Genomic DNA, 20,239 nt, shown 5'->3' on the forward strand with positions numbered 1-20,239 from the left:
TTGGCCCAGATCAAGGATTTTGTTGCGCAATTTCTTTGCGTATGGCTACGCGTGTACGTTCACGAACATGTTGCTGTACGGTCTCACTACAATCTAGGAAACACTTTGATCAATTAGCCGATAGTCTCGGTGCAGACAGTTGCATATGCTTTTAATGGTTTTATAGTACGCTAGTATTTGCCCACAACGTCCTCTCAAAAGCTTGGCCGCTTCTAGCCCAATCATCGTGCAAGCAGCTTTCGCATCACACTTGGTCACCAGCATTAGTGTTTTCAGAATCATGATCGTCCAGAGATGTCGAGGCTTTTCCAGCAAAACCTGATTGCCATCTTCCCAACTATGACGAAGCCGTCACCGTCTTCGTGGTTGCCGCCCCCTTGTCCTTCTCAAATGAGCTCGCCTGTTCCTCGCTTCCGCTGCGGTCATCGGAGAGGCTCCTATCGGCTTCCCGAGGAGCCTTTGGCTTCATCAAAGGCCAGTGTCCCTTGGTCTCGTAGAACCTCATGACGAGGAAGCAACCGATGACAAAGATCCAGTAGACATTATAGGAGATTACAGAGCCGTAGGTTGCTGAGTTTGTCCAACCGAGGACGGCGTTGAAAATACCCCAGCCACCGCCGCCGTTGAGCTCCTGGCTGCAACACTTTGAAGACATTAGTACTGAGTTGGCAGTAGACAAGTGGAAGAAAACTTACGTTCACGTGCCACACGCTCTTGTCAATATCGTAGGAACCCGGTCCGTTTCCAAGTTCTGCAGCGTCACCGCCGACAACCTTGTTCCACTCTTGCTGTTCGAAATCACCCACTGCTTTGGAGAAGAGTCCAGCAGCAACCAGGTACAAGAGACAGGTGGAGATTACAAGGAACACTTGCAGCTTGGCTGTAGATCCTCCCCTTCAATAACGTTAGTAGGTGGTGAAGAATGTGGAAGAGCAGACAACTCACTTGTACAAGAGATAACCGACAAAGGCGCCGACAATTAACCCGACGATAGCTGGAAGCGGCACGGCAGATGCAGGCGCCGAGAAAGAGACGCCAGCGACGAAGACGATGGCCTCGATTCCTTCACGGAGTACGGTGATGAAGGGCAGGATGAACATGGCATACTTCTCGGCGAAGCGCTTGAACCATCCCCGGCTGGCACCGGTCTTGACAGGAGACTCCATTGCCTTTGCCAACTTGACGCGCCACTTCTCTTGCATTTTACCGATGCGGAGCAGAGCCGCGCCCATGATCGTGATGATGATGGCGGCTACGAGAGAGAAGGCTCCCTCGTAATAGAGCTCATGGGCTTCCCAGCTGTTACGGCCGAGCTTGTAGAAGACGCCGATAACGACGCCTGCAGCGATCAAACATATCAAGAAACCGATGCCCGTACCGAGCCAGACCTGCGGTGACGCATCAGCAACAGTGTCCTTTCCAAGGTCACCGATGTCCTTACCTGTTTGCGCAAGGCCTTGTACACGGCCAAGTCTCTGTTTGGGCCATCGAGAGTCTGCTTGAGGAAAGCCAACAAAACAGACACGATAATGACGGTTTCGAGAGACTCTCGAAAGACGACCAGGAATACTGGCACGGAAAACACGTCGACGGTCATTTCTGCACCTGTGAGGACTGCGAAGACGTATGTCGTTGTCTGTCACAACTTCGGGTAGCGAAGAGAAAGAAGAGGAGACAGACTTTTGTCTAACAAACGTGAAGGCGAGGAGAAGGAAACACAGACCCAGCCAGATCTGATAAAATCAAATCAGATAATCGTTGGGCCTAGCCGATGTCCCGAGGAGGGAGGGTACCTATCCGTACTGCTGGTCTTGTGGCAACGGAGACGAATGAGAGAGGACAAGCATATCTCGATAATCAGCAGACTTTTTCTGCTAGTAATTAATCAAGGATTTATGAAAGGGCGGACTGGTGCTCTGGCCGACTGTAGTCCCGAAGGGAAGGTTGAGGCGAGGGACGTGGGACGGAGGTGGTGCAAGCTCTAAAACCCGGTTCCAGGCGTTGGGCCAATTAGACCAGCGCCGAGTCCTCCTTTTGCATTCAGCCAGACCATTTCCCTATGACAAGCTTTTTCTAGTCGACTTTAGTACGCAACAAGTTGGGGTTTTCTGTTTTTCGATTCGCGTTGGGGATAAAGCAAGCATGGAAGAGCTGCATGCCTACATTAGGGCCCTAGGCGAGCTCGCGCTGGTTAGCGCAGGTCGGTGGAGAGGGCAGGGGGCCTCAAATAAACAAGGATGCATGAGGCACTTCTGCGCTCGCGAGATTGCACGATCCTTGAAAGTTTGACGCGCGAGGACCATGGCGGGCGAGCGAGTGGCGAGGTACTGATCTCAGTGATCTGATGGGCGATGTGTCGAGGGAGGCCCGTGATTCTGACGATCGACATGGGATGACACAGATTGACGACTGTGGTGTTTCTGTTTCCATCTTTGACTTAGAAGACAGCTCAATGAACCGTCGCTGAGACGCCCAAATGTCGATTCGAAGCCACAAGACGGTGACGCAAAACGCCGTTGATTGATACTGCACGAAGCAAGCGAAGTGGCGGTTGCGGAGGTATTGTGTTTGATGTGGGATGCTGTACGGAGGTATGTAAGCCAAAGCCCAAGATGAGTTCAAAGACGGGCTAGACTGCTACGGTGACCATCGAACCACCTAGCTTGCCTCGACGACGATGGCGGAGTTCCATTGATAGCATCGCGATCGCCGCGGAGAGTAGGGTGGGAAAATAATAGGTACCGGTATCTTACCACTTCATGCCAAGGTCTGGCGACCATGGTACCCTTGAACGACCCCGAATGGACGCTCAATGATCAAGATTCCATATACCCAGTTCTCCGTCCTCGAGACCTCCCATTCGAGAAAACAATTTGTATATCGGTTCATCCTGAGTTTCTATGACAGCAATCGCTGTTCAGCTCGCTCGTGAATCCCGGCAAACACAATCAGCAATTTCCACATTGTCCGCACCGACGGAAGCCGACGGAATGGAACGAGGGAAAAATTCGAAAGACCCCCCCTCTCGAGTCTTTCATGGAGTCATGGCCGTTCTTTGACAGGCCATCTCGCCCACATCGGAGGACACTTTTGGCAGAAGCGAGGCCAGGCGAGGCCCGAGTTCGCCTTAGCGCGGGGAGACAAGCTTTTTCTCAGCTACAAGGGCGCTTGGCACGTGTCTGGTTAGTTGATCTCTATCGCAGGTGGGCAGGACAAAAGGAACCACCCCACCCATCTTTTCTGTTTGCTGCAGGCTAGAGACTGCAGGCTGCAATGACACTGTGGTGTGAATAATGCCGAGTTCCGTGCGAGCCAGCCGCTCCTCTTGCTCTTATTCATCGCCTCGCGCTTTCTTCGTCCAGCTGGCCGCGGCGGTCTTGGGTCGTGTGGCTTGTGTTAGCGTGGAAAAACTGGTGTCTCTTGGGTCGAATCTGATAAGATGATGGCGCGCTAAGGAGTGTCCGGCGCAGCGCCGCACCATTGGAAGATCAGATTGATAAGATGTCTTGGGCCGAGTAGTGATAAGGGCGGTGGAACAGTGGAAAGGCCATCCCAGCCAGGGTGGCAAGCAATGGTCCCCTCGCCAGAAGTTGCCGTTTCGTGGAAGCGAAGCCAGACTGACCCAAATCAAACGGAAGCTTTGTACAAGTCCCATTTCCCTCTTTCGAACGATGTGAAATCTTCTTGGTTCCGGCGTGTCCCCGGAGCAATTCATCTGAAGGGATACACAAGAAGTCATTCGTGTCACTGCGATACCCATCTTCTCCGCCGCCGCCGCCTCGCTCCTGGAAATTTCTTCTTCTGCATCATAGACTGCAAAGACTGAAGCAGAGGAGAGGCAGAAAAAGAAGAAGGTGAAAATGACAGGCACACTAGGCCTTTTGGCCCTCCTCTCCGCCATCGCGCAGACGGTCTACGCTGCCACGGTTTCGTATGACTTCAACGTCGGCTGGGTGACGGCAAACCCAGATGGCGCCTTCAACCGCTCGACAATCGGTATCAACGGCCAATGGCCGATTCCTCGCATCGATGCCAACGTCGGGGATAATGTCCTCATCAACGTCCATAACCAGTTGGGGAACCAGTCGACGTCCCTCCACTTCCACGGCCTCTACATGAACGGCACAACTCACATGGACGGACCGGCGCAGGTCAGCCAGTGTGCCATTCCGCCGGGGTCGTCTTTCACGTACAACTTCACTGTGAGCAGCCCTCTTAAGCCTGGAGGACAGCATTCCGCAGGTGGTGATGAGTGAGTTTCTGACAGTCATGCGTAGATCAACCAGCCGGGAACGTATTGGTACCACTCCCATACCCAGTCTCAATACCCCGACGGCTTGCGGCAAGTATTCGTAATTCACGACCCGAGCTCGCCGTTCAAAGACAAGTACGATGAAGAAATCGTCGTATCTCTGTCCGACTGGTACCACGACCAGATGGCCGATCTTATCCCTCCCTTCCTTAGCAAGGGCAACCCAACGGGCGCGGAACCCGTTCCCCAGGCCGCGCTCATGAACGACACACAGAACCTCACAGTCCCGGTTCAACCCGGCAAGACGTATCTCTTCCGGCTGGTCAACGTGGCCGCCTTCGCCGGCCAGTATGTCTGGATTGAGGGCCACAACATCTCCATTGTCGAGGTTGACGGCATCTACACGGAGCCCGCGGAAGCGAGCATGATTTACATCTCTGCGGCTCAGAGATACAGCTTCCTCCTAACGACTCGGAATGACACCTCGTCCAACTTTGCCATCGTGGGTAGCATGGACACTGTAAGTCGCCACCAGACCGAAGACACATCTCTCACACGTACACCCAGCTCACCAGAATAGACCCTGTTCGACACCGTCCCGGATGATCTCAACTACAACGTCACGGGCTGGCTCGTCTACGACGGCTCGAAACCCACTGACCCGCCAGCGATCCTCGACACCTTCAACCCCTTCGACGACATGACCCTGGTCCCCTACGACAAGCAACCCATCCTTCCACCCCCCTCCCAGACCGTCGAGCTCGACGTCATTATGGATAACCTGGGCGACGGCGCAAACTACGCCTTCTTTAACAACATCACCTACAAGTCCCCGAAAGTACCCACCCTCTACACCGTCCTTTCCGCCGGGAACGCAGCGACCAACGCCGAGGTGTACGGCACCTACACGCACAGCTTCGTCCTCGAGCGCGACGAGGTCGTCCAGATCGTCGTCAACAACCTTGACACGGGCCGTCACCCCTTCCATCTGCACGGTCACGACTTCCAGGCGCTATACCGCGCCGCCGAAGACGGTGGCACGTTCGCCGATGCCAATGTTACGGAGGCGGATTTCCCTGCTACGCCGATGCGTCGTGATACTCTGGTCGTCTGGCCCAACGGCAACATCGTTTTGCGTTTCAGAGCGAATAACCCTGGTGAGTTGGTCCCTTGCTCGCCCTCCCAGAACCACCATCCCTTTTCTGACAGTCATCAAAATTAGGCGTCTGGCTGTTCCACTGCCACATTGAGTGGCACGTCTCGTCCGGTCTGCTGGCAACCTTTGTCGAGGCGCCGTTGGATCTCCAAAAGGATCTCAAAATCCCTCAGAGTCACCTGGATGTCTGTGCAGCAGGCAATGTTCCCACAGTCGGCAACGCCGCGGCGAATACCAAGGACTTCCTGGACCTGAGCGGACAGAACACCCCACCATCGCGTCTTCCGGATGGGTAAGTCAATCCCCAAATGAAACCATGCAAGTTTTTGCGTGTACTGACAAAAGGGAAAATCCAGCTTCACCTCGAGAGGAATCGTCGCTCTCGTCTTCAGCTGTGTCACCGGCATTCTCGGCATATTGACGGTTGCATGGTATGGCTTGGCAAAGACGCCAGACGGTCCCTCCGAGTCCGGGTACACGGCTCCGGCGCCGGGCGTGGCGGTCGGAGTGGAGCACGCTGCCGGAAATTATCAAAATGAGCCAATCATGGTCGGAGCCGGACCCGGCGGGTCGGGTATAAGTCACGCTTGATGGTGAATTGTATGCGAAATGTACGGATATGGCATGCTACAATTTCGAATGGGCGAGTGAGTCTATGGGTCAAGCTTTAAGAAGAAGCTGAGCGAAGTTGTCACCGAAGCGTCCAGTGGCTCTCTCACGTTGGCGGCAGGAGTAGCAGTATAGCGCGGCGACGTCTCCTTTGACGAAATATTTGGTGGAGACCTTGATGGGAGCTCGTGGGCGCGAGTTCATGAGTAGATGAAACATCAATTAGTCTAATGTGTGAAAGAAATTGAATAATGTGAACGACAAGACTCCAGACTCCTGAATCTGGCACTCGGTCCAGACTCTCGTTTCTTGCCTCTCCTACATGGTTGCTCTCGGCATTCATAGCCGGACATGTGAAAATGCACCTGGTGCCATTAAATGTTCCATACCAAAGGAATCTCTGCTCGTCGCCGTGCTCCGAAATAATCGAAAGTACACGGTCTTATACTGGAGCTCCTGAATTTATTCTGTTCTAAGCACCTTCCCAGTCGCCGGCGACACGGCTTTTCCGGTGTGTTGACCTAGACTCGTTGCTAGTGCAGCTGCCTTTCCAGATCATTCGTGACATAGTAAGTGCTCTCTGGCACGCGAGCTCCCTTGTCGGCAGATAAGACGTCCAGCGGTGCGACTGTGCTCAGCGCCACTCGCTTATGAACTTAGGTGCTCTTGGACTTCTTTCTAGGCAAGCCCTGCGCCTTCCTCAGGGCGATATCACCTTCAGCGAGCCATTTGCTCGCTTTGACGATTTGCACAACGTTGATGAACTGCTTCATGGCCATGACGGGGAAGCTGATCGCGGTGAGAACCCATGGCCAGAACGAGTCCATCTTATTCGCACGGGCGAGCTCGAGAGCCGCGGCGCTGTAGGGATTCGGGAAGATATGGCTGAGCAGCGACGTGTTGACCTGCGCTCCGGCTTGAATCTGCATTGCCTCTGAGTTGGAGACAGAGCTGAGGAGGGAGGGCGAAAGAAGCGGCGAGGAGAAGGAAAGGAGGTAGAGCGCAATGAAGAAGAGTTCGTTCAGGGCGCAGAAGATGAAGAGGACGGTCTGTAGGGACTGATGTCAGCTCAATGTTTTTGTTTCATTGCGGTTCGAGGTATAACGCACCTTGTTGGTGTAGTACAAGTGCAGGATCCAGCTGCGGCTCTCGTCAACATTTTTGTGGCTGCTCTCGGAGCCCGCCATAGTGAGAGTGGTATACATGTGAATATAGTGGCTGGAGAAGTCGAGTGAGAGGAGCATCTGGAAAACGATAGTCCAGCGAGGGAACGCGCAGGACAGGAACACCAGCAGGCACGATGTTGTGCATCTGTCGGTGACCATGTCGAGGACGGCGCCGAAGCGCGTGGATTGCTCGAAAGCACGGGCTGCGTATCCATCGAGAGCATCCAGGAGACAGGACACGCTGTACAGCAGGGAGCAGGTTCGCGGGTGGAGGGGCATGTAGTAGAGGGAGGCGATGGCGAGCACGATGCGCGAGTAGCCTGTAACGGGACACTTGTTAGCGATATGCTGGCAGGTCTGCAGCTTGCCAGGTAGATTTACCGATGATATTGGGCCAGAACAGGAAGATGTTCTCCTTAGGTCCATCCTCCGAAGCTTCCGTTACTGAAGCTCCGTTGCCGTTGCCGTTGCCGTTCATCGCGACCTGGTCAGCTGGTCCGTTGCTCGTAACTTTGGATAATTCCGCGGCGGCGGCCTGAGCGGCTTGACGCCTCGTTTGTCGGACCGACATGGTGATGAGTGTTTAGAGGTTGTAGCTCAGCAGATGGGCGAGGTTGAATAGTCGAATAATGGGGCACGAAGAGCTTTTAAACGGCGTGGATGAGGCGACCGAGGCAGCCGGTGTTCAAGCGGATGTTACACGGATGATCGATAAGTGGCTCCCAATGACAGGATTTGTCGCCCAAGGCAAGGGATGGAGATGGGTGCAGGATTGCCAGCCAACGTTACGGAGATGGGATATCGAAGAGGACGTCGGTTCGCGCAAAGGATGTTGAAAAGGTTTGACGGGCAGGCGACACGTGGAGGATAGTTTGGTGGTGGAAGGGAAAGGAGCGTGAGAGAGGCAGCAGCAGCAGCAGCAGCAATAAATGGTACAGATAGCAGATTGGATGCCTGTGCTGATGTGGGATCGGATGGTACTTTCGGAGTGGTGGGTTGAAATTGTTCGAGGGCCTGCTTTCTCAGCTTGAGCAACCTTAGCCGGTGTCAATTCGACCCCAAGCGACAGCGTACGGCACGCTATCGTGCTTGGCTTCTCCTTTCTCTTCTGGTCTCACAAGATACGTTTCCACCGGCGACCACCGCGTAAGGTATCTCTTTCCCTCTGATTCTACAGGGAGGTACCTCACGAGGCGGGTCCTTTGCGCTTCCGCGCCATGCCCGCCCGGCTTTGCCTACCTTGAGATGCCTTGCCTTACGTAGGTAGCACCCGCTGTTTTGGCCAGTCTTACGTATCTCACAGGTGTTCCGGATCGGCAGTGGGCACACTCTCTCGACTCCAGTTGCCATTTTCGCTAGTTGACTCTTCCGTGACAAGGGTTAGAAGGCACCGCGGACCTACATGTCTTAAGGTTCCTAGGGCACGTAGGCTGCTATTCGTAGGTATCTACCTGACCTTCTGCACTGCCAGGTTCGACCTACCCGAAAAGGTCCAGCTAAGGTAGCAGGCTTTTGAATCTAGCAGCGATAAGACGATGCAGGATAGGAGATAAGACACCTGGAGGCGATTCAGTTGACGCGGAACCTAGGAAGGCAATTGTTGCCTCGCTTCTTAATCTCGCGTGTATTTACATTATCTTCTTGACGCAGACGAGAAAGAGTTCTTGTTGCAGGAATAATACTGTATTACACAGTATCCAGGTTCAATGTTTCTCAATGTCGAAAGGGAAGAGCAAGTTGAGAGCGCCGAGATACGAGGGGCATATGACTTTAGCTAACGACACTGAGCGTTATTACCTAGGTAGGTACACTGGCACCCAACGCACGATAAGGAAAAGGCTAAGACACAACCTTGGAACTTCAGGACGGCTCTTGTCGATGCAGGCAACTGAAGAATACGCACTCCTTTCGTCACTGGCCACCTGGTGAGATGGTCTACTAGGTAGCCTACATTCCCTCTTTCTCTCCATGGCTTCCAAGTACCACTGGGCGTGTGCATGTTTGGAGGCATGATAGACAAATGCGTCGATTCCCAAACCCCTCTCAATCTTCCACGATATTCAACAACAATGACGACAACAACGATGGCAGCGACGAGGCAACCCTGGGCCTTAGTACTTACGCGACCGCAAAATGCAAGAGCAAAAGTCGCTTGCGATGCGCACTTGCGCTGCTGCAAGATAACGCCAACAGGCAGGCAGGCACCTACCTAAGGTAGGTGCCTGCATTTCTTGGGTTTTCCTATCTCAACTACATGCCGTACTGAGATAGCCAGGCACTCACGGGACTCACGGCACTTCTGAGCCAATTCTGGCTTCTCGACTTCTTGACATATTCCCTGTCGCTACTTGTCTCAAACATGCGTATTCTCTCTCTCTCTATTGCGAGTCTTGCACCGCCCCGCCATCTCTCTTGTCTTCTCATTAGCACCCCGCATTCGTATTGGCTGGTAGGTAATGTGCCCCACCATGGACGTATCTTCAAGATACAATTAACAGCAATATTCCTAAATGGTCGCATATGCATTTTGCTGAAACAAGTATTGGATAGAAATTCCGCTGCTAAAATGTCGCCATCTCTCGAATCTGTACTTCCCTTGATTACGCTTTGACTTTGTTTGGTCTGACCGACAGCTCAACCACAAGTCCATTCTGCTATCCGAGCCGCTGGCTGGGCTTATGAGCCTTGGCTGTCAGTTCCAGTCCGAGTGGATGCACAAAACGAACCGTATGCTGCCGGGCTTTTTATTAAGATCAAAGAAGAGTCCCGACACTATGGCCCTTCAGCCCAACATCATCGCCGGATGGTTGCCGATCATGGGACCCGAAAATGTCGCTTCTTTGGGTGGCAGATTGATGCAGCTCGCCAAGTGGCAGCAAGATACCGCAGTTCTGGCGGACGGTCCATATTTATTGAGCAAGTCGGGGACTCGCCAAGGCCGTCTCCATCGGCTTGATCATTGCGCATACGTTTCGAGAGCCAGCTTCGCCGTCGTCGACTTACATGTATATGACAACTTGACAAGACCGACCATGGGTTCGGCATTTCTGCGCTACCGTCGGCAGAAGCCGTTGGGCTAAGTCTGAAAAGGGAACGAGGCCCAGGGCTCCCGGCGGAAGGTAGCATGGTTGCGGGGAAGAAGCACACACCGTTCTTTGGTTCATCGGACTTCCCGCCTCTCCCTCGCAAAATGGCGCGAGAATGCCTTACTTGGTGGGACGAAGACCCGGGGGCATGGCACGATTTTGCCCAGCCGCCTGGACTTGATAGGCTAACAAAGCAGCTATGGGTACGTATGAAGAAGAGAAGCCTACTTCACCAGGCTCACCTACAGCTTCGGGCCCGCAGCCTTCACCGTCGCGTGGTTCTGGAGGCGGCCGCGGCGGCCTCACCGCATGAGACGGTGTTGCCGCTTCCGGCTTCGGATTTCGACGGCTGCGGCCACACCATGAACCACCCAGTCCTCCGGGTCACTACAGTCGAGCTCGGCCGGCCTCTGTCTCTCATCGACGATACACAGATATTGATGACGGGGTACAGCTCAGGATTGCCTCTTCGTGCCCCAGGATGCTTTCCTGTGGTCCACCACACCCAACACTTCTCAGTCTATGCGGATACTCTGCGCTTCCGTCCATCTTTTGCGACGGGCCGACAGGACGATTGACAGAATTGCCCTGTCGCTCAACGCAACACAAAGCATAGCAAAGCATTTGAAGACACCGGATTGGTGCGGCCACTACACACATGGTTTCCGTTCTACGACACCACCGCCTGTTAGCTGCGCTGGTCCTGCGCAGCTGGTGGTTGCTGTCTTCGGCCACAGTTCCATCGGCATGTATAGTGTAGACACATCAAAAGAAATAAAAACCCTTGTCCGCAGGGCTACACGTCACATTTGCAGGGTCTGATCGGGGAAAGAAAGATACTTTTCCCGGACGTCTGGTCTGTTCCAGAACGTGCAAAAGGTGGGTTCGAGCCCATCTCATCTGGTCGCCCGCGTCGCTCTGCCTATGGGGATCGACTCAGGCATGCTGCCGTCGCGGGATGCTGCGGCCAAAGGTCTGCCGTTTCTTCAGTTTTTCCTTTTGGATTGGCTTCCGTGGCATACTTTGTTGGAGGTGTATGTTTCTGTGGTTAGCGGCCTCTCGAACCTCCGCGCCTCCGCGGTGAGAAAGAAGATGGGAGATGAAGTCGGCTATGTATTGAATCATTCGCTCAACTGAGCGTCGGCGACGTAGTCTATCCGCATGCCTGGAAGAAGTTAGTCCCTTGGTTTGGCATTGGCGGTGGCATGGACAGGTCCGGTTGCCGGGATGCTACATGGAAGGTCGGCATGGTTCGTTCGACGGCTCTACACTACTGCACAGCTAATTAGCCTGTACCGTATTGTGTATCCGTACTCTGTACGAGTATACTGCCTAACAATGCCAGGCGTCTCTTGCCGTGGTCGATTCAGGGTATTCTGTACCGACTGGGATATGTCGGGATCTTCCAGGCCGGCCAAGAACGGCGGTGTCCCTGGCCAGTCCGATTCCGATCAGCAAGAATGTGTCAGCGGGACTCTGTAGCCAGAGAGTTCAAGCTAGATGACGGTATTGACATGCCGCGGGAGCTATATGGATGTCTACGAGGTTACGAGAGTGGTGTAAGAAGCGAGGAAAAGGGGGCATGGAGTTTTAAAATTGAGGTAAACTACAGATGGAGAAGCCTTTTGATGCAGATTCATTGGACTCGTCGGACTTGCTACAGAGTGCGGAACGTATACCGAGACTGCGGTAGCCTTAGGAGAACGGGCATCTCTCGGGTCCCTCCGATATTGCTCCCATCAAAGCACCCTCGTCAATGTCTCTCCTCTCTGCTCCCGTCTCCTTTGATCTCGACCTGGGATTCCCCCCACCCAGGCACTTCCTTTTTGTTGGTTTCTCCTGGATCTCTCGCCCCGGCCCCCAAAAAGTGGTTCCCTTGGCTCTGAGGTACGCCCTCCCATCCTCCAAGCCTGCCCATTCCTGCCTTTGGACGGGGATTTGGACATGCAGAACGGACGAGAGAACCCCTCTATCCCCCCCCCCCCCTTTCCCCTCCGACAATTTTTTAGTCGGCCGCGCTCAACACCTATCTAATCTTAACAGCACCCCCACAGTCCCATGGCACACACATCGACTCTCACTAACTTATTATCTGTTCCAGTCCTCACTAAAAAGTACAGCCTACGCTGCCACTGCCACTGCCTCGACGCTTCTTATTCTGGCTTCCTGCTTCCCCTCCATCGCCTGGTCAGGTCGCGTCTGTCTCTCCCTCACGCCACTCCCACGTTGGATCTAGTCAAGCTCAAGTCAAAGCCTAAGCCCGGCACGGCACGAACACCTCCAGACTGAACAATTGCAACGCCCTCTGGTGTCTTCGCACAAAAACCCTGTTGCGCCCTCTCAGCCATCTCGTCACCTCCGAATCCACCCCCTCCTGCCTGTACAGCATCCCCCCTCCCCTATCGGCTTCACTTCACCCAACCCAGCAACATCCTCTGAACTGCCATACCTTCGTCAATCAGCAACCTCGCTACTGCGCAGTACTACCTTTGTCTTGGTATTGCAGCACGTCCCGTACGCATAATCGACCGTGGTATTACGAGAGATATCTGCTAGGATGACCTCTCACGGTACTTTGAGGGCGACCTTCGCCAGCCGCGCCGAGTCGGCCAGCCATCCGCTTACAGCCTACCTCCTCCGATTGATGGACTTAAAGGCATCGAACCTCTGCCTCAGCGCCGACGTTCCGACCGCACGAGAATTACTTTACCTGGCTGATAAGGTCGGACCTTCCATTGTTGTACTCAAGACGCACCACGACATCGTCTCCGGATGGGACTTCAATCCCCAGACCGGTACCGGCGCTAAACTTGCCGCGATAGCTCGTAAACATGGCTTCCTGATTTTCGAGGACCGCAAATTCGGTGACATTGGCAACACGGTCCAGATGCAGTACGTCGCGGGATCGGCAAGGATAATCGAATGGGCTCATATTACAAACGTCAATATGGTTCCGGGCAAGGCCGCTGTCACAGCTCTCGCCGAAGCCGCCGCGCGATGGCGCGAAAGGTACCCATACGAGGTCAAGACGTCGGTCACAGTCGGAACCCCAAGGTCCGAAAGCTTTGATGAATACGACGAAGACAACAACGATGATGCTCACGAGCACACTATTGGCACTCCACGACCATCTGATGTCAACGGACGCAAGGGCAGCATTGTCTCCATCACCACACTTACTCAACACTTCGAGCCCGCGCCGTCACCTCGATTCCCGAGAAACGAGTCCCATAGCTCTGACGAGGTCCTGTACGCCGGTATCGAGGAGGCCCCCATGGACCGCGGTCTTCTCATTCTGGCGCAAATGTCGAGTGCAGGCAACTTTATGAACAAGGAATACACCCAAGCTTGCGTCGACGCGGCCAGGGAGAACAAGAACTTCGTCATGGGCTTCGTGTCCCAAGAGAGCCTCAACACCGAGCCGGAGGACTCCTTCATTCATATGACGCCTGGATGCCAGCTGCCCCCTGAAGGTGACGAGGAGAACGGCTCCGTCGCCGGTGACGGAAAGGGACAGCAGTACAACACGCCTCAGAAACTTATAGAGCTATGCGGCACTGATGTCGTCATCGTCGGACGTGGTATCCTGAAGGCGGGTGACCCTCAATCGGAGGCTGAGAGATACCGCAGGAAGGCCTGGAAGGCGTATCTCTCTCGGGTGGCATAAGCGGCTCGTCCATCACACGTCCATCACGTCCACCACCCACAACCACACCCACGCACACGCACACACACCCCCCATAGTCAATACCCAGGCGTGTTTTTTCTGTCGTTTTTTCCACTCGTACCATCGTCGGGAACTTTTAAACACTATTCTCAGGGTGCTGCTGCCGAATCATGCATATTCGGTCTCCAATGGTATTCTTGTCGTAGAGGATGGGGCTCGGACTCGGCACTGGGGCGATATCTTAGACGGGGACTCGGTGACCCGGAGACGGGTTCAAAATAAAAAAAAGGGATCGGCGTTGATTTTGGGCGGATTCTACAAGCACAGTACTTACATGCGGACAGTTGCAGTTTATATATCATTGAAATGACAATCTCTGCCACGTCTATTACCTCTTTATGCCCTGCCTTGATCTCCAAGTCTTCTGCATACCCTCTGGATCGTGAGCACTCGCCCGCGCATCCATCCACCGATCCTCTAAGGTGTGGCAGCGGTTTACTGAATGGCTGGCTGCTGTTCTGAGTCGCTCGTTCTGACTTGGTTTCGATCAGATCCAGTCAAGATGTCGGTTATCGGCTATTCAAAAGCATGTACCTGAACTACCCTTGATCGCCCTCTATAGCTTAATGCGCGACAAGCTGACGGAGAAGTAGGTTCTCGACGGCATGGAGTGTGGCATGTGGCATCCAGGCATGTCACGACAAAACATGGCACGGGCAGGGAAGGGTGGGGGGGAGAGAATGAGGGAATCTGCTGTAGGCGATTGGACAACGGACTTTGGCGGACAATGGGCAAAAAGTTCTAAAGCCGATGAGGAAGAAGTGGGGCAAGGTCCCATCTAGTACCGTACATAGTATCTACCGTCTGAGGCAGCCGCAGAAGACTATTTGCATGGTTGAAAGGTAGAAAGAGACTCTCCGTAGGTAGAGGAAGAGGGGGACGGGTCGGCGAGCAAGGGTCCCCAGGATGCGACATGTTCTCTCCAAGTCGAGGTGAGGTGCGAGATGCAAGAAGGCTATTTTCCCCAAAGATGGTAAATTTAAAGCTGAGCAGTGCACCGTTGCCACGCGCAGTAGATCAAGCAAGGGGGCAGCCGGTGATCTTACACGCACACACACACAAACAAGCACATGGCCGAACGTTCCTACCTACGAATAGAGAGTAGCGCACCGCTTGCCTCAAGTCGTCCTGACTTCCAGACGACGCCGACGCTGCTATGAAGGCATTAGTGCGACAGATCCACGAGGCAACGGCCGTGAGGTGTGGACGTGGGACGTGGGACGTGGGACGTGGGACGCGAGCCGTGGGATGAGATCTCATCATCTTTTCGGCGCGCCGTGCCCCTGTCGGCAGGCTGCCGGCCTTGCCCCTCCACGCCGTGGGAGTGTTTCTTAGTGTCTTTTGCGCAGCTCTAGTGCTCCCCTACTTCTTGTCCCCGAAGGCGCGGGCCCGCAGAAGACGATGCTTCAACTCAGTCCCTGAACTCCTGAATTCCTGCCTAACTACCGCCTGCCTGGGCAAACGCGAACGGTGCGGAACGCTTCTACCGCCATGATCCGCAGAGTCTGTGTGTAAAGGAGCCGGAGGAAACTGCCGTCCTTCTGGCTGCCCGGGCCCTGGGGTGTCTGTTGTGCACATCTCAATGTGACCAAGAGCTGCCGATCCAAGTTCCAACAGCATGGTGGGAAGAGAGCGTGAACGTTTGAGGGGAGGGGTTATCCATGTCGGCGAAGGAGTTGCAAGGCCTGAAAGCTTGGGCGATGCAATGGGACAGGGAGAGCTGCAGGTCAGCAAACCACAGAAACAGCAGCTAGCTGGCTTCGGAGCATTGTTGCGTGCCGTGACCTTGGGCCGGCCGTTCGTTCCGTCGGTGTCGTCAGAGTATGATGGGGGGGGGGTGGGTGGTTGGATGCTGGAATGGATCTGATGATGTTTGATGGGCTTTGTGTTGTATCCGGATGGCACTAAGCACGCAAAGTAAGGCAAATGTACCGACCAAACTTACGGATGGACACCACCATATCCCAGTGCCGGCCGGACGTGTAAGGAAAGTATGGGGATTTCAAAAAGGCCCTTTGACGACGGGAGTTTCTTATTTTTTTTTTCTATCCCCGAGCTCCAGGGATAGGTATCCTGCCCATTCTACGGAGCACACCTTGCCAGGAAAGGGCAGAAAAAAGACTGGAGAGCCAGGATCAACTCCCGGCCCCACAGTCGACCGCCGGCCACCACATGCCTTGCCGCAGAGGAGGAGCGCAACTGCGGCCTGCCAACGCCAGGTGCTTGCAGCAAGTTGGGTGAGAAGCGCGTGAGAAGTGTGAGAAGTCAAGGGAAGAGCGAGCGCCTGCCACTTCTGGACCCCCGTTGCCCATATTTACGAATAGGTGCGCTCACCAACATCTTTCCCAGCCCTGATCTACGATTCTACGAATACCTACTCCAACTGTCTACACAGTAGTAGCTCCTTCTTACTGGTGTGTGCCCTGCCTATCCGTACCAGTCTACTCATCTCCCACACAGTGTCAGTCAGTGGGAGGCGACATCTGCTTCGCTCGCCGACGAGAGTCACAGATTGATCGTGGGCGGGTCCTGTTTTTTCAACTTTTTCCACCTTTCTGCTTCCGTAATCATCCCTCCATCTTCTCCGGCCGCTATCACCACGAGGAATTACGACCGAGGCCGAATTAGCTGGTTTTTTTTCTTGTTCTGCTTGTCCTTTGTCCCATTCCCGGCCTTGCGCCTGTCTGCGCGACTCTGCGAATACTCAGACACCCGTCAACTCGATCAACTCCACGTGCCGAGCTCGCGGACCGAATAACCTGAACGACTGACACGATCAAACCCCCGAGGCGGCGACGGCGCCGACAAGTCGAGAAAGCCGTGCCGTTCCCAGCGTGTGCGCCCACGATAATCCTCTCAACAACCACGCCTGCAAAGGGTTCACCCTACACACGCATTACACGGCCGACCATGGCCTCCGACCGGCGTGACAACTCCGAGAAACCAACCTCGGCGCGGGATGGTCAGAACTCTAGCATGAGTCCAACCCAACCACCGGCCCAATTGCAGAACCAGACGCAGGACACCCGACCACCGCCCAAGAAGCGCAGACGGGTGGTGATATCCTGCACGGAATGCCACCGGCGGAAGCAAAAGGTTGGTTCATTTCTGCCTTGCCGCAACACTTGCCGCCCACCTTTGCAATTTGTAGCTGACGTGTTTTTGTGCGCAGTGCGACCGAGACCTCCCATGCGCCAACTGCAAGTCGCGCAACAAACAGGATGCTTGCAAGTATGAAACCGGCGCGCCCACGGCAAAGGACAATCGCAAGACGGACGGCGAAGGCGCGAGGTCGACACATGTCCAGAGCCTCTCCAATGCCGCTGCGAACTGGGGCTACTCTCAAGCTGGAGCTTCTACGCTCGGTCTGATGAGGAAAATCGAAAGCGCCAACGGTGACGGGCACTTGTCGCATCTCGGCGGCGCAGCTCACATGGAAGACCAGTTCGCGACAAAGGAGCGGTACAAGTCCCTGATCAGACAGCTGCCGGCAAAGGGCTACATCGAAAAGCTCATCGATGTCTACTTTCACGAGTTCAACCACCAGTACTTTGCTCTTGAGGAGGATCTCTTCAAAGAACAATTTGCCGAGTGGTCCAACATTCCCTTCAGCGTGCTGTCCAACTCTGGACCACAGGCACTCTCGCCCGATCTGCGAGTGTTTCCTGCGTTGCTCTTCCAGGTATTGGCGACGGCCTTGTTGACCCTCCCTGAAGGGTCGCAAGACTTCTACGATCACCTCAAGTATGCCGGGAACATGACATTCGAGGACCTCGCCGCGGACTACAGCGAGTCTGGCGTCGGCATTTTGTCACTGCTTGGTAAGCGGCAAATCACTCTCACGACAGTCCAGGCCGACTTTCTTCGAGCTGCATTTCTCAAGTACATGGCCAAGGTTACGGAGTCGGTGGGTGAACCCTCGTGCGTAGCTCAAGGCTATCAAAAAAGCTAATGATCAGTGCAGTGGCATGCCATTGGTAGCGCCATTCGAGATGCTCAAGAGATTGGCATGCACCGGGATAGCCTGGATCCTTCCCCAGCCAGTGATGACACGGGAGATATGCTCGAGAACATGTGGCTGATTCAGCGGAGAAGAAAGCTTTACATGGTCCTCATGACATGGTGAGCAATTGCCGGACGGCAAGGATGGCCACGCATGACTCGGCTGACACCGACCAGGGACATCCACTGTGCGCTTGTGCTAGGACGTCCTGGCAGTATAGACTGGCGTATACTCCCGCCAAGTCTACCGATGGACGCGCCCCCGCCAAAGGACCGCCGCAAGACGCCCATTGCGCCGAGGGATGACGAAAGAGACCCTCCAACCCCGTTGACCAAAAGCATATGGGCTTTCAAGCTCGTCGGCCCAATGCGCGAGATTCTGGAGCTGGAGCACGACGGCCCGTGTCCAAAAGACTATTCCAAGGTCGACCGGGTGCACCAAATATGCATGGAACTCGACGAGGCAACGCCTGCATACTTCCGCCTGGAGAATCCTGACAGAAAGTGGGATGATGACCCTTCGTGCTCCTGGCTGCAGTCGGTGCGATTCTATCTGCCACAGATGAACCTATTCAATCTGATGGCGCTGCACCGACCCTACATCTTCAACCGGCAGAAGAGTCGAACAGAGGCGCTCAAGGCCAGCATTGAAATGCTGCACCGTCAGATGCTTACGTTCCAGGGCCTTGATGCTGGGTCGTGGCGAAAGTAGGTCTTGTGCGTGGCACGATCGGGCTTGGCTGACAAACGCGTCTAGTTTCTCGCTGTTCTTCGGCAGTTTTGATGCAGTGGTGCTCATGGCGTCGATATATATCCTGTTTCCTAAGGAGAACCTGGATATGGCGGGCAGTGCCATGCAACACTTCCACTGGACAACGGAGAGGTTTGAAGCGATGCAAGAGAGGAACCCCCTAGCGAAGGCGGCAAAAGGTGTTTTACAGGCGATATTTAACAAGTTCAAGAAGGCGGTAGGAAATCCGGCGCCACCAGCGAGCCTGTCGAGCCTGGCATCCCAGGCAACACCAGCGTCGACTGCAGACAACAGCAGTCTATCCGGCCGCGGATCAGTGTCAACGGCGACAGCGGCGACGGCAGACACACCAGTGAGCAAGAGCAGTACGGTGGCGACGCCGACATCTTTGCCAATGACATCCGACACGACATCAGCGTATCCTCTGCCATCATCTACCTCAGAATGGAACATGCCCAACAGCTGGGACTTTGCGTCGATTGCGCCGTTGTTCCCTATGGGAGATCTCATCTACCACGACCTCAATGGCATACCGGATGACGGATCTCTGCCCGCATGGGGAGCAGCAACGCCGCCACCCCCCGTGGCCGGAACATCGTTTGAAGGAGATTTTGGGAATGACAGTGTGTGGAACTTGCTAAACCAGTACGACCCGTCATCCGTTTGAGCCCCCCTACTAGCTACGTTTTGGAAGACTGAGGAACAATGTTTGAACCGGACAGAAACAAAGGCCATCTAGGGACATTCAAGTCTGAGCCGCTCGCCTTCAAGTCGGAGTAACGTCTGCAGAGACGTGGAAGAGGGAGCCAGGGGCAGATGAACAGCAAACGGATGGCAAGGCGTTTTCGGACGTCGCAGGCGAGAGCCGACTGCAGGAGAGTGTGAGAAGGTCGCGGCCTAGCGGCGGCTAAGTGCATGACGTTGTGTTGGTGTCATTGGCTGCACTTATTGGTGGGTTGATTTGGAGTACAGCGCCTTTCACACGGATGATTTACAGGCGAAGGGCACCCCTGCCGCGATGCGATGTTGGCCAGTCAGGAGGGTTCCCCGTGGTGTGGGGAGCGGTAGGGAATTAGCGCCAGCGGAGAAGGAGCAAGCTGCTTACCGGTTCCGTGGTGCTTCGCAAGTTGTCACTTAAATGGATGGCATCTAATGCATATGTGGTGGATAATCAGTCGAGGTGCTGGCCATTTACATCGCCAGGTAGGTAGCCAGTCAGCAGGTAGCGAAAATGGTCGAGGCAGATACAATGAGTATGTATTGATGACCAAATATACCCTATTCATGTCAACTTTTTACCTGACCGTATGATTACCCTGATGTCCAGGTTCTGGTTCATTTTGTGTCGTGCCGGGGAAGCGTATTCCCTGGTGTCTTGTTGTACCAAGGTATGTAAGGCACCTACCTACCTACCTATCCTTGCGGCCGATGACGATTGGGACTGGCGGTAACCCACTCTTTTTTTTTTTTTTTTTTTTTTTTTTTTTTTT

The 20,239-nt window shown here is 54.4% G+C and overlaps 6 protein-coding genes across 6 annotated transcripts; 4 read left to right on the plus strand and 2 right to left on the minus strand.

Moving 5' to 3' along the window:
- Window positions 1-337: 337 nt before the first annotated feature.
- Window positions 338-1,597, minus strand: CORC01_12086 (iron permease FTR1 family protein; the record flags this gene model as incomplete). Its single annotated transcript, XM_022623707.1, has 4 exons — window positions 338-643; window positions 696-894; window positions 946-1,388; window positions 1,442-1,597. The coding sequence occupies 4 exons, from the start codon at window positions 1,595-1,597 to the stop codon at window positions 338-340; spliced, it is 1,104 nt and encodes a 367-aa protein (XP_022469808.1).
- A 2,263-nt stretch (window positions 1,598-3,860) lies between these two features.
- CORC01_12087 (multicopper oxidase) lies at window positions 3,861-5,999 on the plus strand (the record flags this gene model as incomplete). Its single annotated transcript, XM_022623708.1, has 5 exons — window positions 3,861-4,202; window positions 4,278-4,772; window positions 4,833-5,409; window positions 5,475-5,700; window positions 5,765-5,999. 5 exons carry the CDS (start codon window positions 3,861-3,863, stop codon window positions 5,997-5,999), a joined length of 1,875 nt encoding a protein of 624 aa, XP_022469809.1.
- Window positions 6,000-6,673: 674 nt separating this feature from the next.
- CORC01_12088 (CDP-alcohol phosphatidyltransferase) lies at window positions 6,674-7,754 on the minus strand (the record flags this gene model as incomplete). Its single annotated transcript, XM_022623709.1, has 3 exons — window positions 6,674-7,066; window positions 7,127-7,503; window positions 7,565-7,754. 3 exons carry the CDS (start codon window positions 7,752-7,754, stop codon window positions 6,674-6,676), a joined length of 960 nt encoding a protein of 319 aa, XP_022469810.1.
- A 2,619-nt stretch (window positions 7,755-10,373) lies between these two features.
- On the plus strand, window positions 10,374-10,847 carry CORC01_12089 (uncharacterized protein; the record flags this gene model as incomplete). Its single annotated transcript, XM_022623710.1, has 1 exon — window positions 10,374-10,847. One exon carries the CDS (start codon window positions 10,374-10,376, stop codon window positions 10,845-10,847), a length of 474 nt encoding a protein of 157 aa, XP_022469811.1.
- Window positions 10,848-12,826: 1,979 nt separating this feature from the next.
- On the plus strand, window positions 12,827-13,936 carry CORC01_12090 (orotidine 5'-phosphate decarboxylase/HUMPS family protein; the record flags this gene model as incomplete). Its single annotated transcript, XM_022623711.1, has 1 exon — window positions 12,827-13,936. The coding sequence occupies one exon, from the start codon at window positions 12,827-12,829 to the stop codon at window positions 13,934-13,936; it is 1,110 nt and encodes a 369-aa protein (XP_022469812.1).
- A 2,970-nt stretch (window positions 13,937-16,906) lies between these two features.
- On the plus strand, window positions 16,907-19,416 carry CORC01_12091 (fungal specific transcription factor domain-containing protein; the record flags this gene model as incomplete). The annotated part of the gene is made up of 5 exons (XM_022623712.1): window positions 16,907-17,092; window positions 17,169-17,903; window positions 17,961-18,118; window positions 18,176-18,706; window positions 18,756-19,416. The coding sequence occupies 5 exons, from the start codon at window positions 16,907-16,909 to the stop codon at window positions 19,414-19,416; spliced, it is 2,271 nt and encodes a 756-aa protein (XP_022469813.1).
- Window positions 19,417-20,239: the final 823 nt, after the last annotated feature.

This window comes from Colletotrichum orchidophilum (assembly GCF_001831195.1).
Source record: "Colletotrichum orchidophilum strain IMI 309357 chromosome Unknown Scaffold_142.1, whole genome shotgun sequence".
In the NCBI taxonomy this organism is placed as follows: Eukaryota; Fungi; Ascomycota; class Sordariomycetes; order Glomerellales; family Glomerellaceae; genus Colletotrichum; species Colletotrichum orchidophilum.